Genomic DNA, 21,055 nt, shown 5'->3' on the forward strand with positions numbered 1-21,055 from the left:
ACCAGAATCAACGGACAGTAACTGAGTTGTCAATTACTTATTCTTTAGAAAAAGTGCAAAATCATGCAAATATGTTCAAACATTAAATCATTTTTAAGACGAACAATCAAGTCCTTGCCTTACCCTCCATTCTCCTTCGGTCCTACAATCCTCCAATACATATGTCTTGATCTCTGCAAGGAAAAAATATACAATTCAAACGTTTTTCATCAAATCGTCTCATAATTCACCAGCTGAGCTCTGGATGAGAACAAGTCCTTTTTTCTTTATTTTGTTTCGAGTGCTTCCAAATGCATTTTCTATAACATCTGAACTGGGACATTTAAACATAGGTTTATAAAGTAAATTTCTCTGGAGCCATCAGCCAATCTTCATTGCTATATGAGCACTTCTAATCAAAACCAATCATTTGTGCACTGTTTACCCACAATGCTCAAACGGTGTCTAATCACAACTGAAAGAACAAGGCCCCTTGCAGTTCAGAAGGTTATTTTTGATAACTTAACTAATCGGCCAATGGCTAATCATACTGACCACAGTGAACATGTGTGTCTGCAAAAATCTCAAGATGTTTACATAATTTATCTTTAATGCAGAAGAGCCTCTTCTGTCTGAAAGGGTTAAATTACCAACTCTTGGAAATAATTACTTGAACGTGAGGTGAATGTTGACGCTCGTTCTTATAACCAATTCATTTCAGTCATACACAAGACAGAAATTCTGTCAATTACAGCTAATCATGGAAGGAAGATCCAATATTTATAATTATAATAAATCTAGATATTGCAGATAGAGATGATATGTTTGTTATATTTGGATTCATGGATGCATGTAAAAAGTCATCATAGTGGGCTCCATCCTGTGTTCAAATTTATGCATGAAACCAAACAGTACGATCAGCTTCTTTCCCTCACCTTACTAGTCGAGACACCAGCTGGGTTCTTTAATACTGCCTGAGAACCCACCTTCACTGGTCAGTTTACAATACACTAAGATTGGCTTTATCCACAACCTTACATGAGCCATTTGTTCACTGCGTAAGCTTGATGCTAATTAGGGCATATCAAAGCCATCTGCAGGATAATGGCTACCCTATTCAGATTATTTCTAGCTGTTTAATCGCATAACCTCATGGAAAGCCTAAAATGATTACTTTCAGTCCTGTAAAGTGCCCGCTCTATCTCAGAGTACCCTGGAAAGGCATCATATCTCAAATATTTGAGCTGATTCTAGCTACTACACTATAGGAGAGGTGTGTACCACCGATAGAATGTCACCGAGTTAAAAAGACATCCTGCTCATGACATAATGTGGTGTATGAATTTCAGTGCTGGTGTGCTGCCAAATATGTATGTAGGTTAGTAAATTCTATCAAACAGCATATCTCCTCAGCAGTTTGCAACAAGCAGGTACTGACTACTCAACAAGCCCACACTTGCAAAACGCACAGCAGGCAACATTAGATTCTGCTCTTTGACAACACTCCCTGATTAATATCCTTGCACATTCAGGAATAAACATTAAATCAATGAAGGATTGTCAGTAGGGTTCAGTGTGGTGCACTTGTGCATGCTGGAAGGTAGCTGTTATATTCTACTTAGGGTCCTGTTCTTTCTGCTGACACACACACACACACACACACACACACACACACACACACACACACACACACACTCTCTCAGACACACACACACACAGCATTTGTTTCGACTCAAGAAAATAGGTAACAGCCACTCACTTGTCAATTTCGTGGGGCAATGCTGTGACCAGTCAAAGCTAACCCGTCCAGCTTAAAATTTTAACAGACCCTGGCTGTTGTTTGTAAATCAGCATTAATGGGTGGGTTCTTCATGCCAAAGCCTCTAATTTCAATGAATCCTATTAACACAGTGGCCACATTCTTTTCAGAATCATCCATTAACATCCATTTGGTATTTCCTCATTTTGAAATACTTTATGATGTCAGGGTTAAAACTTCAAAAGTAATCCAAAGACTTGTCTTGAATTCTATATTTTCTTTATATTAGGTCAACCTGCTCCATTTCAGTGTCATTACCATGTTGGAGTTTCTCAAACTGAAAAACAACGGAAATGGAGTAAGGCACAGGAAAGCAATTTCTAGGCATTACTGTATAAACATTAAACACTATGTTACATCATTGATATCACGCGCACACCCACACACACAAAAACAATACATTCCTCACCTCCATAAAGCCCTTTGCAGATGAGACACAGATGTTTTAACAGGCACATGATTACTTGTTTGGCCAGAGCTGTACAGGAAGGAGCAGGTGGGTGGCTCAGTTAGCTGCACAGTTGGTTTGCTATGCAGTGGTACCAACAGCGTGTGTTGAATTCCCACACCGGCTGAGATTACCATGAAAGAAGACTTCCTCAACTTTTCTTCACATCCCAGACTTGATGATCCTCAGGTTAAACCACCAGTTGCTTCTCTCTCTCTCTCTCTCTCTAATGACAGAATAATTCTGCAGTCCAGCAAGACTATGGCAAATTTAGCTTTGCAAGAAGGATGTATACTCCAGAGAGTACAGTGGAGATTTATGTGAAGAAAATTTTTTACAAGTGAGGTTGAATAAGCTGGAATTAATTTCTTTGAAACAGAGCAAGACTAAGGGAAAATTAAAAGGTATATAAGAATGCACAGTCGAGGCAGAGCAGATTTTATTGATATGTCTGCTAATATAAATTCTGTGCTCCCTGAGGGTATAAGTAAATTATTAGATCATAAAATACAGGAGGAAAATTGCACCATTCAGCCCATTCAGTCTGCTCCACCATTCGATCATGGTTGATGTGTTTCTAACTCCCATTCTCTTGCATTCTTCCCCTAACCCTTGATCGCCTTACAAATCAAGAACCTATTTCTCTCTTAAAATACACTCAATGACTTGGCCACCACAAATTTCTGTGGCAATGAGTTCCACAGATTAACCACCCGCTGGCTGAAGAAATTCCTCCTCCTCTCCGTGTTAAAGGACCATCTCTTCACTGAGTCTATGCCCTCAGATCCTAGTATGTCCTGTTGGTGGAAATATCTTCTCCGCATTCACTCTATCCAGGTCTCTCAATATTTTCTAAGTTTCAACAAGTTCGTCCCTCATCATTCTAACCTCCATTGAGTACAGACCCAGATTCTCCCAACTGCTCTTCATATAGCCAACCCTTCATTCCCAAGGTTTTGAGGAAGGGTTACCAGACCCAAAAAGTTAACTCCAATTTCTCTTCACAGATGCTGCCAGACTGCTGAGCTTTTCCAGCAACTGTTTCTGTTCAACTTTCTTGTAAAACCTCTGGACCACCTCCAAGGCTAGCACATCCTTCCTTAGATACAGGAGCTCAAAACAGCACACAATATTCCAAATGCAGTCTGACCAAAGCCTTATACTGTTGAAACTACATATCTCTACTCTTGTATTCTAGCCCTCTTGGAATGAATGCTAACATTGTATTTACCTTCCTAACTGTCAACTAGACCTGCATGTAGGTCTTAAGAGAATCCTGAAACATGACTCCCAAGTCCCTTTGCGCTTCAGATTTCCGAAGCCTTTCCTCATTTAGAAAATAGTCTACACCTCAATTTTCCAAAGTGTATCATCTCACATTTTCCCACATTGTATTCCATCTGTCACTTCTTCACCCAATCTCCTAGCCTGTTCAAGTCCTTCTGCAGCCTACCCACTTCCTCAACACTACCAGCCCTTCTGGCTATTTTTGTGTTATCTGAAAACTTAGCAACAGTGCCGTCAGTTCCCTTGTTCAGACTGTTAATGTATAATGTGAATAGTCTCCCGCCTCCCTCGCTTCTTAAACAGGGGTGTTACATTAGCCATTTTTCAGTCCTCTGGCATCCTCCCTGACTGAAATGATTCCTGAAAGATAGCCACAAATGCGTCTAAAATCTCCCCAGCTATCACTCTCAGAATTCTGGGGTGCAGTCCATCTGGTCTAGATGATTTATCCATCTTCAGACCTTTCAGCCTCCCCAGCACCTTCTCATTAGTGACGGCCACTACACTCACTTCTGTCCCCTGACTTTCTTGAAGTTCTGTTATGCTGCTGATCTCTTCCACTGTAAAAACTGATGCAGAGTACCTATTCAGTTCCTCCACCATTTCTTTGTTCCCCATTGCTACTTCTCCAACCTCATTTTCTAGTGGTCTAATGTCCACTCTAGACTTTTTCTTATTTTTTTATGTATCTAAAAAACTCTTAATATCTTCTTTTGTATGAAGAGGTAGCTCAACTTCATGTTTCATCTTCTCCCCCACCCACCCCCCAATATTGCTTTATTTAGGTGTCTCTGCTTGTTTTTAAAATCCTTTGGCTTTCCACTAATCTTCACCACATTGTATGCTGTTATGCTGTCCCTGACTTTCCTCGTCAGCCATGGTTGCCTCATCTGTCCCCTACTACATCTTTCCTTTGGATGAATTTCTGCTGGGCCTCCTGAATTACCTTCAAAAACCCCTGCCATTGATTAGATTAGATTTCTTACAGTGTGGAAACAGGCCCTTCAGCCCAACAAGTCCACAGCGCCCTTTGGAGCGTCCCACCCAAACCCATCCCCCTATAACCCACGCACGCCTGAACACTATGGGCAATTCAGCATGGCCAATCCACCTAGCCTGCACATCTTTGGACTGTGGGAGGAAACCGGAGCACCCGGAGGAAACCCACGCAGACACGGGGAGAATGTGCAAACTCCACACAGACAGTTTCCCAAGGCTGGAATTGAACCCAGGTCCCTGGCGCTGTGAGGCTGCTGTGCTAACCACTGAGCCAGCGTGCTGCCCTTTCTTTTTAAAGCAATTCTTGCACAATGACTGGAACAGAAACTGTTACAATGTATTCCCTGTTAGGCTTCTCTTCCAATCAACCCTGGCCAACTCCTCCATCATGTGTTTGTGGTTATTTTACTCAATCGCATCTGATTCCAGCTTCTCCCTCTCAAACTGCAGGGCGAATTCTATCATGTTATGGTCATTGCCCCCTAGGGGTTCCTTCCCCGTAAGCTCCTGAATCAAGCCCACCTCATTTCATATAACCAAATCCAGAACTACCTGTGCCCTCGCGCTCCAAGATAAAAACTGACATTCCATGAATTCCTTTTCTTGAGGTGTGCCACCAATCTGACTTTCTCAGTCCACCAACATAGTAAAGTCCCCCACGATTATTGTAATAGTGCCTTTCTTACAGACCTTCACTATCACTGGTTCTATGTTCTCCCACACATCCTGACTACTCTCAGGAGGCTTGCACACAACTCCCATCATGTATTTTTACCTCTGTGGTTCCTCAACTCTGCCCACACTGATTCTACATCTTGCTATCGTTTCATTTCTTGCTGACGATTTAATTTCATCTCTTACTAAGAAGGCAACCCTGCCCTATGTCCATCTGCCTGTCCTTTCAATAGGACGTGTATCCTTGGATATTTAGTTCCCAACCATGATCCCCTTGCAGCCACGTCGCCAATATACTCACAACATCATACCTGCCAATTTCAATCTGTGCTACATGCTCATTTTAGAGGAAAATTTGGGAGCTTTTTCCCCCCCTTAGGATTTGAAACTCATTGCTTCAAAGGATGGCAGCGAAAGAAACCCTCAAAGTATTTAAAGAATGGTGAGATAGGGAAGGGGTGAACGGTCTACTCCTATTCTAATGTTCTTCCTAATAGCCATAACATCAAATCACAGAGAGGCCATTTCACTCACCATAAACTAGGAGAATCGGAACGGAGAAATTTAAACTCTGAAAGTAGATGACTAAGGTTTTTAAAATTATGAAGGTAATTTTCGTTGAGATACTCAAAGTTCATATTTGGTAGGCAAGTCTAGAAAGCTACAGAGTTATCATGATAGATTAATTAAAATCCAAATGGCTGCCAAGAGGTGTTATTTTCTCAAAGATTGTTAGTACATTCTGCACCAAAAGCTAACTATAGTGTGTTCCAATCATCTAATCTACATGAATTAACTTGATATGCAGTCTTCCTCATGCGCTTTAGGACATGTCAGGTTGAGAGGTTAGATTAAGTTCAGTCCGCCATTTTCCGGAACATGCAGGGCCGTTTTGAGTCAGGTCCTTTCTGAAACTGGACACATACTGGAGCTAGTACAACCAGCATTTGACAGTGTTGCACATGATTGCTGACTGATGATTGGCAATACTTTCTTTTATTATTTCAAAAGACTTTCAGCAATTATCTCCAAAATGCAATTACAATTAGTTACATTTTTCCATTGAAGTGGCAAGTTCAAAACCTATGCTCATTTCATTACATATGACTTCATGTTCTACGGAAAAAAACAAAAATGTCATTTTGGTATTTTTAAAAAAAACTACTGACTTATTTTTATTTTTTGTTTATAGAAAGTCATAACAATTCCTAGTTAGCTAACTGGACACGTCAAAGGAAAAAAGTGACACTTCCTACTGCGTACAGTAGATTAGTTATATTTTCTGATCTAAATTTGTAGCATCATTATAGTAGTAGCTCAGCCTATTATTTCCATACACACAACTTCAGTCTCTACAAATGGATGACTTCTTGAATCACTTACTATAAAATCTAGTGTTCAGGAATGATTTACTGCTAAAGTCACATTAAACTGTCTGCATATAGATGCCTTTAGTTTCCTACGTTAGTGGAAAAGGTTTATATAACATACTGCAATGAGCAGAACATTGGATTTTACAAGTACATTAAATCGATATCAATTCAGAAATAGTCAATGAGATGATATTTTATGTTAAATGTCTTACCATACTGCACAGACATCACTAAATAACCTGAAAATGGCATGGGCTTAACGTTTAAAGTACCTTTCAAGATGGTAAAAATACCTCTTAAAAATATCTAATAGGTATCGCCTTGTAATCCTGGAGCTAGACAAGATTTTTCTACAGTAATCAACATGACGTAAGAAGTGACTGATACAGTGAAGAGTGTGAATCTTAACAGCATCTTGGTTGCAATTCTATAGCCCTCCTCGGCCAAGGTCTCCCAACTCATTTGCACCCTAGCTATTTAACTAACAATACAAGAAGATTGGCCCGGTATGTCCCTGCCACAAAAACCAGGATAAATATACCTGGGATCTCCAGACAGCATCCTTCCTTAGCTGAAGGGACCAAAACCATTCACAGTATTCCAACTGTGGTCTAACCAGTGCGTTGAAGAGTTTTAGCAAGGCTTCCCGACTACCCGATGAACTTTGACGCTATCTTTCTGGGATTTATGCACTGGGACTCCCAAATCCCTCTGCTGTAGTTTTCTGCAGTCTTCTCTCCATTTCAACAAGACTCAGCTCCTCTATTCTTCCAGCCAAAGTGAAAACCTTCACATTTTCACATATCATCTTCCAGCTGCATGGGCCTTCAAAAACATTCTTTTTAAAAATGCAGACAGCCCACTCCTATCACAGCATGCTGTGGGGCGTGCATTATCAGTGCTGTAGTCTCTGGGTCAACTGACTTCCAACAAGCTGAATTTGCTAATGATTATTTAGTGTCATGGAGACGTACAGCATGGAAACAGACCCTTCAGTCTAAGTTGTCCATGCCAACCAGATATCCTAAATAAATCCAGTCCCATTTGCCAGCATTTGGCCCATATCCCTTCCTATTGCCTTTTAAATGGTGTTGTCCCAGCCTCTGACACTACCTCTGGCAGCTCATTCCATACATGTACCACCCTCTGCGTGAAAAGGTTACCCCTTAGGTTCCTTTCAAATCTTCCTCCTTCTCACCGTTAAATCTATGCTGTCTACTTTTGGGCTCCCCCATCCCAGGGAAAAGGCATTCTCTATCTATGCTATCCATGCCCCTCACGATTTATAAACCTTTGCAAGGTCACCCTTCAGCCTCCAACGCTCCTGGGAAAATAGCCAGTGTGTTCAGCCGCTCCCTATTGCTCAATCCCTCCAATCCTGGCAATAGAATCTTTGGGTGTGAGGCTGGAAAAGCACAGCAGGTCAGACAGCATCCGAGGAGCGGGCAAGTCACCGTTTTGGCTCGAAACCATTCACCAAGACTCAGTGTCTCCAATCCCGGAAACACCCTTTTTCAGAATCCTTTCAAGTTTCACAACATCCTTCCTACAGCAGGGAGACCAGAGTTGAACACAGTATTCCAAAAGTGGCCTTTCCAAAGTGCTGTACAGCCAAAACATGACTTCCCAGCCCTTATACTCTTTATACCTACTGTAATTCTGAGCTGGCTATGATCCCCACCCCACGCCGCAAACGAGGAGTGTAAAACTCCGCCCAGTGAGTCGTCGTGTTATTCAACATGGGGGAGGGGGGGTAATCACAGGCAAGTTTAGGACTCGGGCCTAAAGCGAAAGTGTGCAAAACCCTAGCCCCAACGTCCGGAGGTCCAGCCCTGGCGCGCAGCACAGCGGCTGGGAGCTTTTGTCAACACTTGGGGAAAGATTCTGAAGAGTTTGCACGCTGCTGGGGCTGTACACGGAGCTCCTAGCCAGCCAACACATTCAACCAGAGGAGGGGGGAATAATTCCCATTGGTGGGGATTGGGTTTCCTTCAGCTAAATGAAAGCACGCACAGAAGTGGTGTGTATTAACATAAAGTGACGCCGCGGAGGGTCGGCAAACTTTCACAGCGTGAGCCCATTCCGTGCACACCGCCCACCCCACTTCTTAGAGTGACCCTTTCATTTTCCCCCGGAGGCTTCACGGGGAAGCAGAAACAGAAGCTCCCTGTCACTGCAGGGACCGAGGGCCCGCTAAGACCATTGCAAGTAGGCGGGCAACCAAACGAGAGACTCAGGCCGGGGACTGCCTCCGCCGACCTGCTGCTTCCGATCGGGCACTTCCGCGTTTAAGTCGCCGGGAGGGAAGGGGTCCGCAGCCGCTCCCGGTCCCGTCACTTACTCTGCCAGGCCACTCGCTTCAGGCTGTGCTCCGCCGTTGCCATCTTCAACTCTCTCCGGGCAAACCCTCCGATGACGCGAAGGCTCTGTGCCAATCACAAACTTCAATCCGCTCCAGCCTCTGGGGAGCAGTTAGAGGGAGCGCGGACCAGGCAAACTCCAAAAGTCACCCTGCACACGGGCAGACCTTCTCATGCAGAGGCACGGCAAATAAGCAGGTTACAAACTCGGACCTTTACCGGCTGTGCATCCGGATTCAGATAGTTTGCAGACGGGCAGAATCCAGACCACTACTTGTGTAAACATGGAACCTAGCGGTAGCAGTGCAAACCAGGAGTTTTTCAGGAATTGGACCCGCTGCTAATAGGCATAAAGTCCAAAATTAGATCGCTATATACACACACACACTGCCCAAATAACCTTCAGGAAATGACTCTGAACTCGTAGTCCGAGGCTTCCGTAAGTAAAGTCGGGAGTTCCCAGGCGGTGGTAGACTCTACTACTCAGCGAGGGGCCACGATAGTGTTCAAAATAAAGTTTGCGAAGCACTTCCGATGAACATTGCAACGAATCGAAACTCATTGGGGATACTGAACCCACAGGCACTGTAGAATAATTATAGAAAAACAGCTGAAAACAAAGAAATGGAAAAAATAATAATTTCCATGCCCTCCCCCAACACCTGAGTATTTTACTTTGCAATTTCCAGTTGTGGGAGAAGCCAAAAAAGAGCTCCAGAAAGTTGTGAATAAATCGAACAAGAAGCGAGAAGTTGGAACAAGTTGTTGAGAAAAATACCTTGGATGCTTCCATGAAGAAATGAAAATGATTGTTTATTTTTCAATGTATGAGGATGAATTACGAGGAGATTTGTACAGATTGTAACAGATGGTGAGACCAATTAGGGTGAAGGCCTGATTCTATTCTAGACAGTTAATTCACTCTCGATGGGATTATGTGCCGCTACCAGGTTTAGGGAGGCCAGTGCCTTCACCATTCAGTCACTAAGGCAAATGTAGAAGAGAAAGGATGGTGTTGGAGGATTGCTTTTCAGACTGAAGGCTTGTGATCAGCGGTGTGCCACAAGGATTTGTGCCGGGTCCACTTTTATTTGTCATTTACCTAAATGATTTGAATGTGAACATAGGAAGTATGTTTAGTAAGTTTGCAGATGACACCAAAATTGCCAGTATAGCGGATAGCGAAGAAGGTTACCTCACTGTACAATGGGACTTTGATCAGATGGGCCAATGGGTTGAGGAGTGACAGATGGCAGTTTAATTTCGATAAATGTGAGGTGCTGCATTTTGGAAAGGCAAATTATGGTAAGACTTATACACTTAATGGTAAGGTCCTGGGGAGTGTTGCTGAACAAAGAGACTTTGGAGTGCAGGTTCATAGCTCCTTGAAAGTGGAGTCACAGGGAGACAGGATAGTGAACACGATTTCGGAACGCTAGCCTTTATCGGTCAATGCATCGAGAATAGGAGTTGGGATGTCATTGCAACTGTACAGGACATTGGTTAGGCCACTCTTAGAATACTGCGTGCAATTCTGATCTCCCTGCAATAGCAAGGATGTCGTGAAACTTGAAAGGGTTCAGCAAAGATTTACAAGGATATTACCAGGGTTTGAAGGTTTGAGCAGACTGGAGTTATTTTTCCTGGAGCGTCGGAGGCTGAGAGGTGACCTGATGAAGGTTTATTAAATCATGGGGGGCACAGATAGCATGAATAGACAAGGTCTTTTCCCTGGGGTGGGGGAGACCAAAACTGGAGGGCATAGGTTTAAGGTATGAGGAGAAAGATTTAAAAAGGACCTAAGGTGCAACATTTTCATTCAGAGTGTGCTGTGTGTATGGAATGAGCTGCCAATGGAAGTGGTGGAGGCTGGCACAATTGTGTGTCTTCCTTCTTTTTAAAGTGCTGTTGTTTTGATCTTTTTATTTTCCCAAAGTTGCAAAACAATGCAACAGCTTATAAAACAGTAATGACTGCGCCTAGAATTTGAGGAAATCAGCTCTAACACAGAAAATACCTCAAAAAAGGAGCAGTCTTACAGCCATTATTTTTTTCCAGTCTATCATCTTGGATTACCGAGAGCCCTTTCCTAACTATGACATTTTGTTTTGCAGATGGTTAGCCCAACGTTGTTTTGGAAACTGTGATTATTTTCAACTTAATGACTGTCAGTGAAACTCAATTTAATGATTTCAATCTGCTTCAGTTTACCACTGAAGAATGTCAACAAAATGTGCCTATAAGGACTCTCCTTGCCCCATCTCCTTGATATCTCTCAATATTATAGTCCCCAACTCTTTTGATCCTGATATTTTCTGTATCTTCCTTCGTGAGCCCATGTTTGATATCTGTGCTTTCATTCCAGGGATCACACTCCCTGAAATTCCCTTCCTAAACCTCTCCTATTGTCCCCCTTTCTCTTCATTTTTAAGACAGTTTCATCTCCTTGAAAAAGCTTTAGTTACCACAGAGTTCTGTTAAATCATCTAAATTACAGGACATCTCTGCAGGAGTTCCTCTGGGCAGTGCCCTAGGCCTAACCATCTTCAGCTGCTTCATCAATGGCCTTCCCTCTATCGTAAGATTATAAGTGAGGATTTTCACCAATAGTTGGACAATGTTCAGCACCATTTGCAACTCCTCAGATACTGAAGCAATCCATGTTCAATTGCAATAAGATCTGGACACTACCCAGGGCTTGGGCTGACAAGTGGCAAGTAACATTTGTGGCTACAACATCACATCAGAGGCGAGAAAGACTTCAGCAAGTAACTTAGCTCCTGACTCCGCAAAACCTGTTCCACTATCTACAAAGCACACAGCAGTATGGTGATGGAATGCTTCCCACTCGTCTGGATGGGTATGGGTTCAACAACACTCAAGCTGCTTGACACCATTCCACAACAAAGCAGTCTGTTTGATTGACACCACATCCACAAGCATGCAATCCTTGACACTCAGTAGCAGCGGTGTGTAATATCTACAAGATGCACTGTAAATATTCACCAAAGATCCTCAAACAGCATCTTCCAAACACACAACCACTTCCACTGAGCAGAATACGGGCTGCAGATGCTTGGGGACGCCACCACCTGCAAGTTCCGCTCCAAGTCAGTTGCCATCCTCACTTAGAAATATAATCGCTGTTCCTTCACTGTAGCTGGGTCAAAATCCTGGTATTCCCTCCCTAAGGGCATTGTGGACCAACCTGCAGCACATAGATTCCAATGGTTTGGTTCAAGAATGCAGCTCATCACCATATTCTCAAGGGCAACTAGGGACAGGCAATAATTGCTGGCCAGCCAGCAATGCCCACATTCCACAAGTGAATTTAAAATAAGTGTTTGGGGATTTTTTTCTAACATTAATGATGCTGCAATAATGCAACTTAATCTGGATTTGACCCAAGGTGAAGAAAAGCAAATTGAATAACAAAAAATAGCATCTCTTTTCCAAATGAAATTGAGAAGAAAAGAGAATTCTTGAAGATTTGTAAGGATTTAGATTTTTTTTTGAAGAACCTAGAAACTAGATATGGTCAGACCATAAGCAAATTCAATATCCCTGAGCTACTTCCCTTGTTTTGTCACAGATTAACATTAAATTCCACTTATTCCTTTTTAAGCAATTATCATCAACTCTGATCTTTCTATAAGTTAGACTGTCAGTGTTACCACAATAAAAACACCTGGTACATTTATCAGTGACTTGATGCCAAAACCTTTCCTTGCACCTGCTTCAAAAAAGAATCCTAAATGTTTTTAATAAAATCTAGTACATTAATCTGTGCCCTGAAATAACTGAAACGAGCAATGAAACCTTCTGCATGCAAATGTTTTTCAAAATAATCAAATGCACCTTGGAGTCAATTTACTTCACCCTTATGAATGGTAAAATAAATTCTTTAAGAGCCAATGTGATAATAATGTTATCTTTATAATTACACTCAATGAGGGATATTGAAACAAACAACCATTTTTGCAAAGTAAATTTGAATCAGGAGCAAGCTGCTCAGCCTTGAATCTGATTACAATTAAATTAAATCACAGCTGATCTGTATCTCAACTCACCCCGGCTTTATGTACCGTACCTTGATACTTTTATCTAGCAAAACCTGCTGATGCCATTATTGAAAATTACATTTTAGCTAGTCTTTTAGATAAAAGAGCTCCTGATTTCCACTGCGCTTTGAGTACCTGAGGTATAGAAAAAGTATTTCTGATTGCTCATTAATTCTCATTATTCCTGTAAACAATTCAACTCAATCATCTTCCATCATTTTAAGCTTAAGGAAATATACACCAGCTTCATAGGACTAGGAAAAGGGATAGATCATACGGTTTCTTGACCCTGCTCTACTGTTCAACTAGATCGTGGCAGAAGTACTTACTATCCACTTAAGTTAGTTGTACTATCATATATTAAATCTACCTCTCTACATCATTTATTACTTCAATCCATAGTATAACTCTATGCTGTGCCCTTCTAAGGTTTACAACTGAAAACTGGATGCATGTCCATATAAATAAAGCACCAATCCCTCACATTTCTATTGTAAACCACTTAAGATAAAGGCCACCAAATGCATTAGCCTTTTAGATTATTTTACTTTTCTACATTTTAGTGATTTGCGTCCAATGACACCCAAATCCTTTTACCCTCAAGGTGGCTCAGAAAATATTCTGATTTATCATTCTTAGAGGAGACGATCGCTTACTTTCACACATTGGACATCATCTCTCACAGTTGTGTCATCTCACTTAATCTGCCGCTCTTTGTGAAACACGTAGCCTTTTTTGGCTCTTTTTATTTATTTGACTTAACAGTTCAGTCATTGGCATGAATACATTGGGAAGACAATGGAATTACTTGGGTACAGCTCCCTTAATTTAACTTTCTTGTCAGAGATATCACAGGAGCTAAACTTTGCCGACACTCCTCAGTTTCATTGTTCGATCAGTGTTTTCTTCAGTAAAGCTCAACTGAACTGAAACTGTCAAAGTTTGACTTTCAGCAGTGTTCCAATTATATGCAACCAATCTGTTTTTTAGAATACGAGAACATCTGGAATAGTCCCCTTGAACCTGATGCATCTTACGATAAGAGCATGTTGAACTTTTACTTCACTTCTACTTTTCTGTCATATCCTCATAACACTTCGTTTGCACACAAAAATCTATCAACCTCAGTCTTGATTGTTTGAACAAGTTAATATTTGAGGTACAGAATGCCAAAGATTCACAAACCTCTGTGTGAAAACATTTGTCCTCATTTTTGGCCTAAATGCTTGACCCCTTAACATGAAAATTGACTCTTACTTCTCGAGTGCCTAGCCAGGATTAACAACTTATAAGCAGCTACCTGGTCAAGTGCTTTTATATATTTCAATGGGACCACCATGCCTTCATTTGTACTTCAGAGACAATGGGCAATTCTACTCAATACTTCCTCAAAGGATAGCAATTATGCCCAGAATTAAATCTAGTGAATTTTTATTTAAACACCTCTCGGTCATATATCTTTTCTTAGCTAAGAAAACCGCAACCATATAGGGTACTCCAAATGTGATCTCACCAAAGCCCTTTATAATTGCAGGAATACTTTCTTATCCTTTTATAGTAAAACACTTGCAATAAACCATTTAACTTCCAGACTGTTTTCAGCACTTGCATGTTAATTTTCAGTGATTCCAAAAAAAATTCCTGTGAATGCCTACATTTACTCTTACATCCCATTTTAAAAAGCAATTCTATTTTCCATTCATATTTAGGAGCCCAGTTACAGTGCTACTTCTGATTTAATGGTATGCTTGCTGTAGCATATTCAAATTATTAATTTAACCAATTTGGAGAAAGTTAGCACAGTGAGATTGGCACATAAAACAACGAGATTTTTGTCAAATGTGACCAATCTTTCCAAGGCCTGCAATACAAAGAGATGAAATTTCTACTTAGTTGTGTACAGCTTTGGTCAAACTCCATCTAGTGTAATGCAACCAAGCATTGTCACAGCATAGTTAACACCATAATCAAATCAAGGAGATTAAAAGGTGAATTATGAGGATAGACTGTGAGCATTTGACTGTGTTCCCCTCAGGTTAGAAGGTTTGGCATCATTGAACTGAGTTATTTAAGAAGCTGAAGGAGTTCATAGGATAAAGAAAATTGTTTTACTATGGCAGAGAAATTCAGATCAAAGATGTATTACCTAAAATAGGAACCAGGCTATTTAGAAAATCAGGAAGCTTTCTTTCTCACAAAGTGCATTTTAAACTGGAGTACAATCCTCGAAAGGCTATGATCAGCTGAAGCTTTCATTGCTAAGATTGATAGGTGTCTGTTAAGGAAGAATATTAAGGATAGTAGTCAAAGGTGAATAAAGGGGGTGAGATCAGTTGTGTTCTTATTGTTGGAAGAACAAGTTTGAGGGGCTGTTTTCCCTACTTCATTTCCTGTGGGAACTGACCAATGTACAATTAATAATAGACGATATTATTTCTTGTCCTATTGATTAGAAATGGTGCTATGAATTGACTGTTCTCTTCTGTACCTCACTGTGCAAGGAAAATGATTAGGAAACAAAAATCTTCTAATGTGGCAATTCCAATGCTGAGACGGTGGGATGGGAGGTAATCATCAATGAAACAAAAAGACAAAAGAAGGGGTAAAGAGCCCGTGCGAATTAAAAATACCAAATAAACTGGAGCTTCAGATGAAAGTGAGGGAGGTGAGAAGCAAATCGAAGGGGGAGAGAAGAGTGAAGGAACACAAAGGGAGAATAATGAAGCGAGTTTAATGAAGGAAAAAGGGAAAGAGAGATGAAAGGGAGGAGAAAGAAAAAGGAAGAACTGCAAATAAAAAGGAACAAAAGCAGAAGTTGCTGGAAAAGCTCAGCAGCTCTGGCAGCATCTGCGAAGAAAAAGTTAACATTTTGAGTCCGGTGACCCTTCCTCAGAACTGATGTTGCTGGGAAAATGTCAGTCGATATGCAGATAACAGGGAGGGGAGGGGTGGGGAGTAAACGATAGGATAGAGTGTAAAGAGAGAGAAGAGCAGGTGAGTATACAACGATTAGGCTGGGAGGGTGAATAGCTGTTAATGGGCACTGTTAGTGTCTAACAACAGGTGATGTGTAATGGCAGGCTATATGATAACAAGGGTATCCTGGTGTTTGGGGTAGGTGCCTGAGACATGGGAAAGTTTAGGCCCTAAAATTATTGAACTCAATATTGAGTCCGGAGAGCTGCAGGATCCCTAGCAGAAAACGAGGTGTTGTTCCTCCAGCTTGTGTTGAGCTTCGCTGGAACACTGCAGGAAGCCTGATACAGAGATGTTGGCCAGGGAGCAGGGTGGTGTGTTAAACTGGCAGGCAACAGGTAGCTCAGGGTCTTTTTTGCAGGCAAAACATTGATGTTCTGCAAAGCAGTCATCCGGTCTATGTTTCATTTCCCCCATGTGGAGGAGACCATGTTGTGAGCAGCAAATACAGTAGAATAGATTCTGGGAAGTGCGGTGAAGTGTTGCTTCACCTGGAAGATGTGTTTGGGCCCTTGGATACTGGGGAGGGAGGAGGTAAATGACCTTCGCTGGTTGCAGTGGAATGTGTTGGGGGTAAAGGATGTGTGGACCAGGGTGTCCCAGAGGGAACAGTCCCTGCTGAAGGCAGACAAGGGTTGAGAGAGGATAAGTGTTGGGAGGTGGCATCCTGCTGAAGGTGGCAGAAATGGCATCTGATGATCTTCTGGATGTGGCTGCTATTGGGATGGTAGGTGAGGGTAAGGGTAAGGTGAGGGAAGAGAAGGGGTGAGGGCAGTTGCGCAGGAGATGAGTTGGATCCAGTTGAAGACCCTGTCAACAACGCTGCTGGGGAATCCTCGGTTGAGGAAGAAGGTGGACATTTTGGAGGCTCCCTGGTCAAAGTTGTTTTGGAGAAAGGGTTATGGGTGGGGGCCAGAATAGGACTGGAACAAGCAATGTTCCATGTACCCCACAAAGAGACAGGCATAACTGGGGCCCATGCGGGTACCCACAGCCACCCATCTGATCTGAAGAAAATGAGAGGAGTTAAAAGAGAACTTGTTGAGCGTCAGAGGAATCATGGATGTACGTGGGCAGGGATTGGACCGGGGAGAGAAAACTGAGTCAAGGTAGGAACAGATGAGTTCTGTGGGGCAGGAGAAGGTTGAAACAATGAATCTGCTTGAACAGTCCTGTTTGTGGAAATTTGGAGGGAGGGAGAAGTGAGCTGTGCGGGGCTGGACTATCAGCTTGGAAGCAGTGTGGGGGAGGTCACCCTTATCAGCAGGCTTAATAACAAAGCCTGGGTTAGATCTGAGTGCATGGAATGCAGTCAATTCGGTGGGCAGCAGGTTGGATTGGGTGGGGGGGGGGGTGGGGGGGGCGGTGGTCAGAGATATTGAAGTGACCAATATCATGTTGACAGTTCTCAATGAAAAAATCAAGTGCAGCTAAAAGGCCAGAGGGAGGGGTCCAGGTGGAAGGAGAGTGTTGGAACTGAGCAAAGGAGTCTGTGGGATGGGAACAGGACTCTTGTCCAAAGAAATGGTCATGGTGGTGAAGGTGGAGGAAGAAAATCTCGACATCATGTCATGCCCTGAAATTCATTAAGGTGGGGACACAGAGGAACAAAGCTGAGGCATTTGCTGAGTACATAATGTTTAGCATCAGAGAGCAAAAGGTTAGGAAGGATGGTGAATACCCGACAGGGGGTGGAGTTGGGGGAGGGGCTGGAGTCAGAGGGAAAGAGAGGAGAGGAAGGTTCCAGGGGGCCATGGGTATCTTTGAAATGTTGCATCTTGTAGGCCTTGATGCCTGAAAGGAAAAGAAAAAGTTTCTTGTTGGCACGACAAATGAGCCGGAGGATGAAGTAGAACTGCGGAATGGTGCAGCCCTGAGCCAGCACATTGTGATGCTGTTGGAGAGAGAGCTTGAGAGTGTGCATGTGGTTCCGCATGGCACTGAGTGTGGATCTCAGGATGCAGCGAAAGCAGCTGTCCGTGGAATGTCGAACATCATGGAGACACCTTCATCCTGGGAAGATTCAAAAAATGAGGGATGAAACTTCAGTTGGGATTCACGTGGGGTGAGTCTGAGCTGGAGGCAGTCACCGAGGAATGTGATATGGAGGTGGAAACAAGTTTTAGCAAATACTTTGGTCCAACACCAGGGGTGACGGTGAAATTAATGTCGGTGAACAAGAAGAAAGATTGGAAACAGAAATCCCGTCAGAGACAGGAGCAGAACTTCTTCAAGCTGGGCATGCCTAGACAAGATGTGGCAGTGAGTTAAATACAAAATAAAAACTGAAAGAACTGTGGGTGCTGTAGTTAAAGAACAAAAACAGAAGTTGCTGGAAAAGCTCAGCAGGTCTGAGGAACAAAGTGAAGAAAATATCAGAGTTAATGTTTTGGGTCCATTGACCCTTCCGCAGAACTGATGACAGCTGGGAAAACATTGGTTTATATGCAGAAAATAAGGAGGAGGATGAGATAGGGACTAAACAGTAGGATAGAGCCTGAAGAGAGACAAGAGCAGTTGGACATACAAAGGAGTTGCTAACAATAAGGCTGGGAGGGTGAATTGTTGTTAATGGGGACTATTAGTGACTAATGATAGGTAGTGTGTAATGGCAGGCTATGTGATAACAAGGCCTGGTGTGTGGGGCAGGGGTCTAGGACATGGGAGAGTTTAGGCCCTAAAATTATTGAACTCAGTATTGAGTCTGGAAGGCTGCAGGGTCCCCAAGCAGAAAATGAGGTGTTCAAGCTCAACGCAAGCTGGAAAAACGACACCTCATTTTCCGCTTGGGCACCCTGTAGCCCCATCCCCACTCCCAAATCCTCCTCCTATCAGATATTGACTATCCCTCCTAACCTTCCGTTCCCAGATGCTGAACGTTCTGTACTCAGCAAGGGCCTCAGCTATATTCCTCTGCTCCCCAATTTAATGAATTTCAGGTGCAACATGACATAGCATTCTTCCTCCACCATCTTCACCTCAGTGCCCACTTCTTTGGACAGGAGTCCTCTTCCCATCTCACAGACGCCTTTGTCCAGTTCAATACATCATCCACCTGGACTCCTCCCTCCAGCCTTTTAGCTGCACTCAATCTTTTCATGAGAACTGTCGACATGAGATTGGTCACCTCAACTTCTCTGTCGCCCCCTCAGCCAATCCAACCCATCTCCTTCCAAACTGACTGCGCTCCATTCACTTAGATCTAACCCTGACTTTGTTATTAAGCCTGCCAATAAGGGTGGTGCTGTTGTACTCTGGTGTACTGACCTCTACATTGCAGAGGCTGAGCACCAGCACTCAGATATCTCCTCCTACCTTCCCTTGGACCATGACCCCACCAGGATGCACCAGGCCATTGTATCCACTCTGGTAACTGATTTCATTTCATCCAGTGATCTCTCCCCCCGCCACTATTTTCAAGCTGAGAATGCACCAGCCCCAGACAGCTCGCTTCTACCTCCTCCCAAACACCCACAAATAGGACTGTCCACACAGGCGCATTGTTTCAGCCTGCTCCTGCCCCACAGACCTCATCTCTTCCTAGCTTCATTCAGTTTTGTCTTCCCTGGTCCAATCCCTGCCCACGTATATCTGTGATTCCTCTGATGCCTTACATTGGTTTCAAAACTTACAGTTTGCCGGTTCCAGCTGTAGCCTCTTGACCTTGGACGTGCAATCCCTTTACATGTTCACTCCCCGCCAGGAGGGTCGTAGGGCTCTCCACTTCTTCCTGGAGCAAAGATCAGAACCATCCCCATCCACCACTATCCTCCTCTGCTCGGCTGAGCTTGTTCTCAACCTCAACAACTTCTCTTTTAACTCCGCTCATTTATTTCAGGTCAGAGGGTTGACCATGGATACCTGCATGGGCCCAAGTTATACATGTCTCTTTATGGAGTACATGGAACATTCCTTGCTCCAGTCCTATCCAGCCCCCGCCCACAACTCTTTCTCCGATACATTTATGAAATTGGTGCTGCTTCCCTCTCTCGTGTGGAATTGAAAAAGTTCATCAATTTTGCTTCCAATTTCCACCCTGACCTCACTTTCACCTTCTCTATCTCTGGCTCCTCCCTTCCCTTCCTTGACATCTCTGTTTCCATTTCTGGGGATAGACCATCCACTAATATCCACTATCAACCCACGGACTCCCACAGCTACCTGTTATACATCCTCACACCATGCTTCCCAAAAGAGTCCATCCCATTCTCTCAGTTCCTCCATCTCCATCATTCAAATGAGGCCAACTTCGACCAGGGAGCCTCTGAAATGTCCGTCTTCTTCCTCAGCCGAGGATTCCTCAGCACCGTTGCTGACAGGATCGTCAACTGGATCTGACTCATCTCCCGCACTTCGGCCCTCACCCCTTCTCTTCCCTCCCCCAAAGCGATAGGGTTCCCCTTACCTTACCTATCATCCAACCAGCATCCACATACAGAAGATCATCATATGCCATTTCCACCACTTCCAGAGAGATGCCACCACAGATATATATTCTCTTCCCCTCCCTTGTTCGCCTTCAGCAGGGACCATTCCCTCCGGGACACGCAAAGCACTCCCACAGCCTGATGGCACCTTCCCCTGTAACCAACGAAGGCGCAACACATGCCCATTTACCTCGTCCCTCCCTAGTATCCAAGGGCCCAAGCAACACTTCACCTGTACTTCCCAGAATCTAGTCTACTGCATTCACTGCTCACAATGTGGTCCCCTCTACAGTGGGCAATCGAAACATAGACTGGGTGACTGCTTCACAGAACATCTATATTCAGATTCTAAAAAAGACATGAGCTACCAGTTGCCTGCCACTTTAACACACCACCCTGTTCCCTAGCCAACATCTCTGTCTCTGTCTTGCTGCGGTGTTCCAGCAAAACTCAATGCAAGCTGGAAGAACAACAGAGATAACAAGGTGTAGAGCTGGATGAACGTAGCAGGCCATGCAGCAGAAAATTTTCTGAAGAAGGGTCTGGGCCCAAAACATCAGCTTTCCTGCTCCTCTGATGCTGCTTGCCCTGTTGTGTTCATCCAACTCTACACCTTGTTATCTCAGATTCTCCAGCATCGGCAGTTCCTAC

General features: G+C 43.3%; 1 protein-coding gene across 4 annotated transcripts in view; it reads right to left on the reverse strand.

Moving 5' to 3' along the window:
• Window positions 1-9,362, reverse strand: part of LOC125456227 (syntaxin-binding protein 3) — a 61,552-nt gene extending 52,190 nt beyond the window's left edge. For 2 of the 4 annotated variants that reach the window (XM_048539151.2, XM_059647811.1), the window contains exons 1-2: window positions 8,922-9,362; window positions 124-173 (exon numbers count right to left, since the gene is read on the reverse strand). In XM_048539151.2, coding sequence (XP_048395108.1) covers window positions 124-173; window positions 8,922-8,964 — 93 coding nt within the window. In that variant the 5' untranslated portion in view covers window positions 8,965-9,362. Of the gene's footprint in view, window positions 1-123; window positions 174-1,738; window positions 2,076-8,921 lie in introns of all 4 variants that reach the window. The other 2 variants (XM_059647810.1, XM_048539150.2) reach the window with 2 other exon arrangements.
• Between the last annotated feature and the right edge of the window lie 11,693 nt (window positions 9,363-21,055).

This window comes from Stegostoma tigrinum, chromosome 8 (genome assembly GCF_030684315.1).
Source record: "Stegostoma tigrinum isolate sSteTig4 chromosome 8, sSteTig4.hap1, whole genome shotgun sequence".
Taxonomy (NCBI): Eukaryota; Metazoa; Chordata; class Chondrichthyes; order Orectolobiformes; family Stegostomatidae; genus Stegostoma; species Stegostoma tigrinum.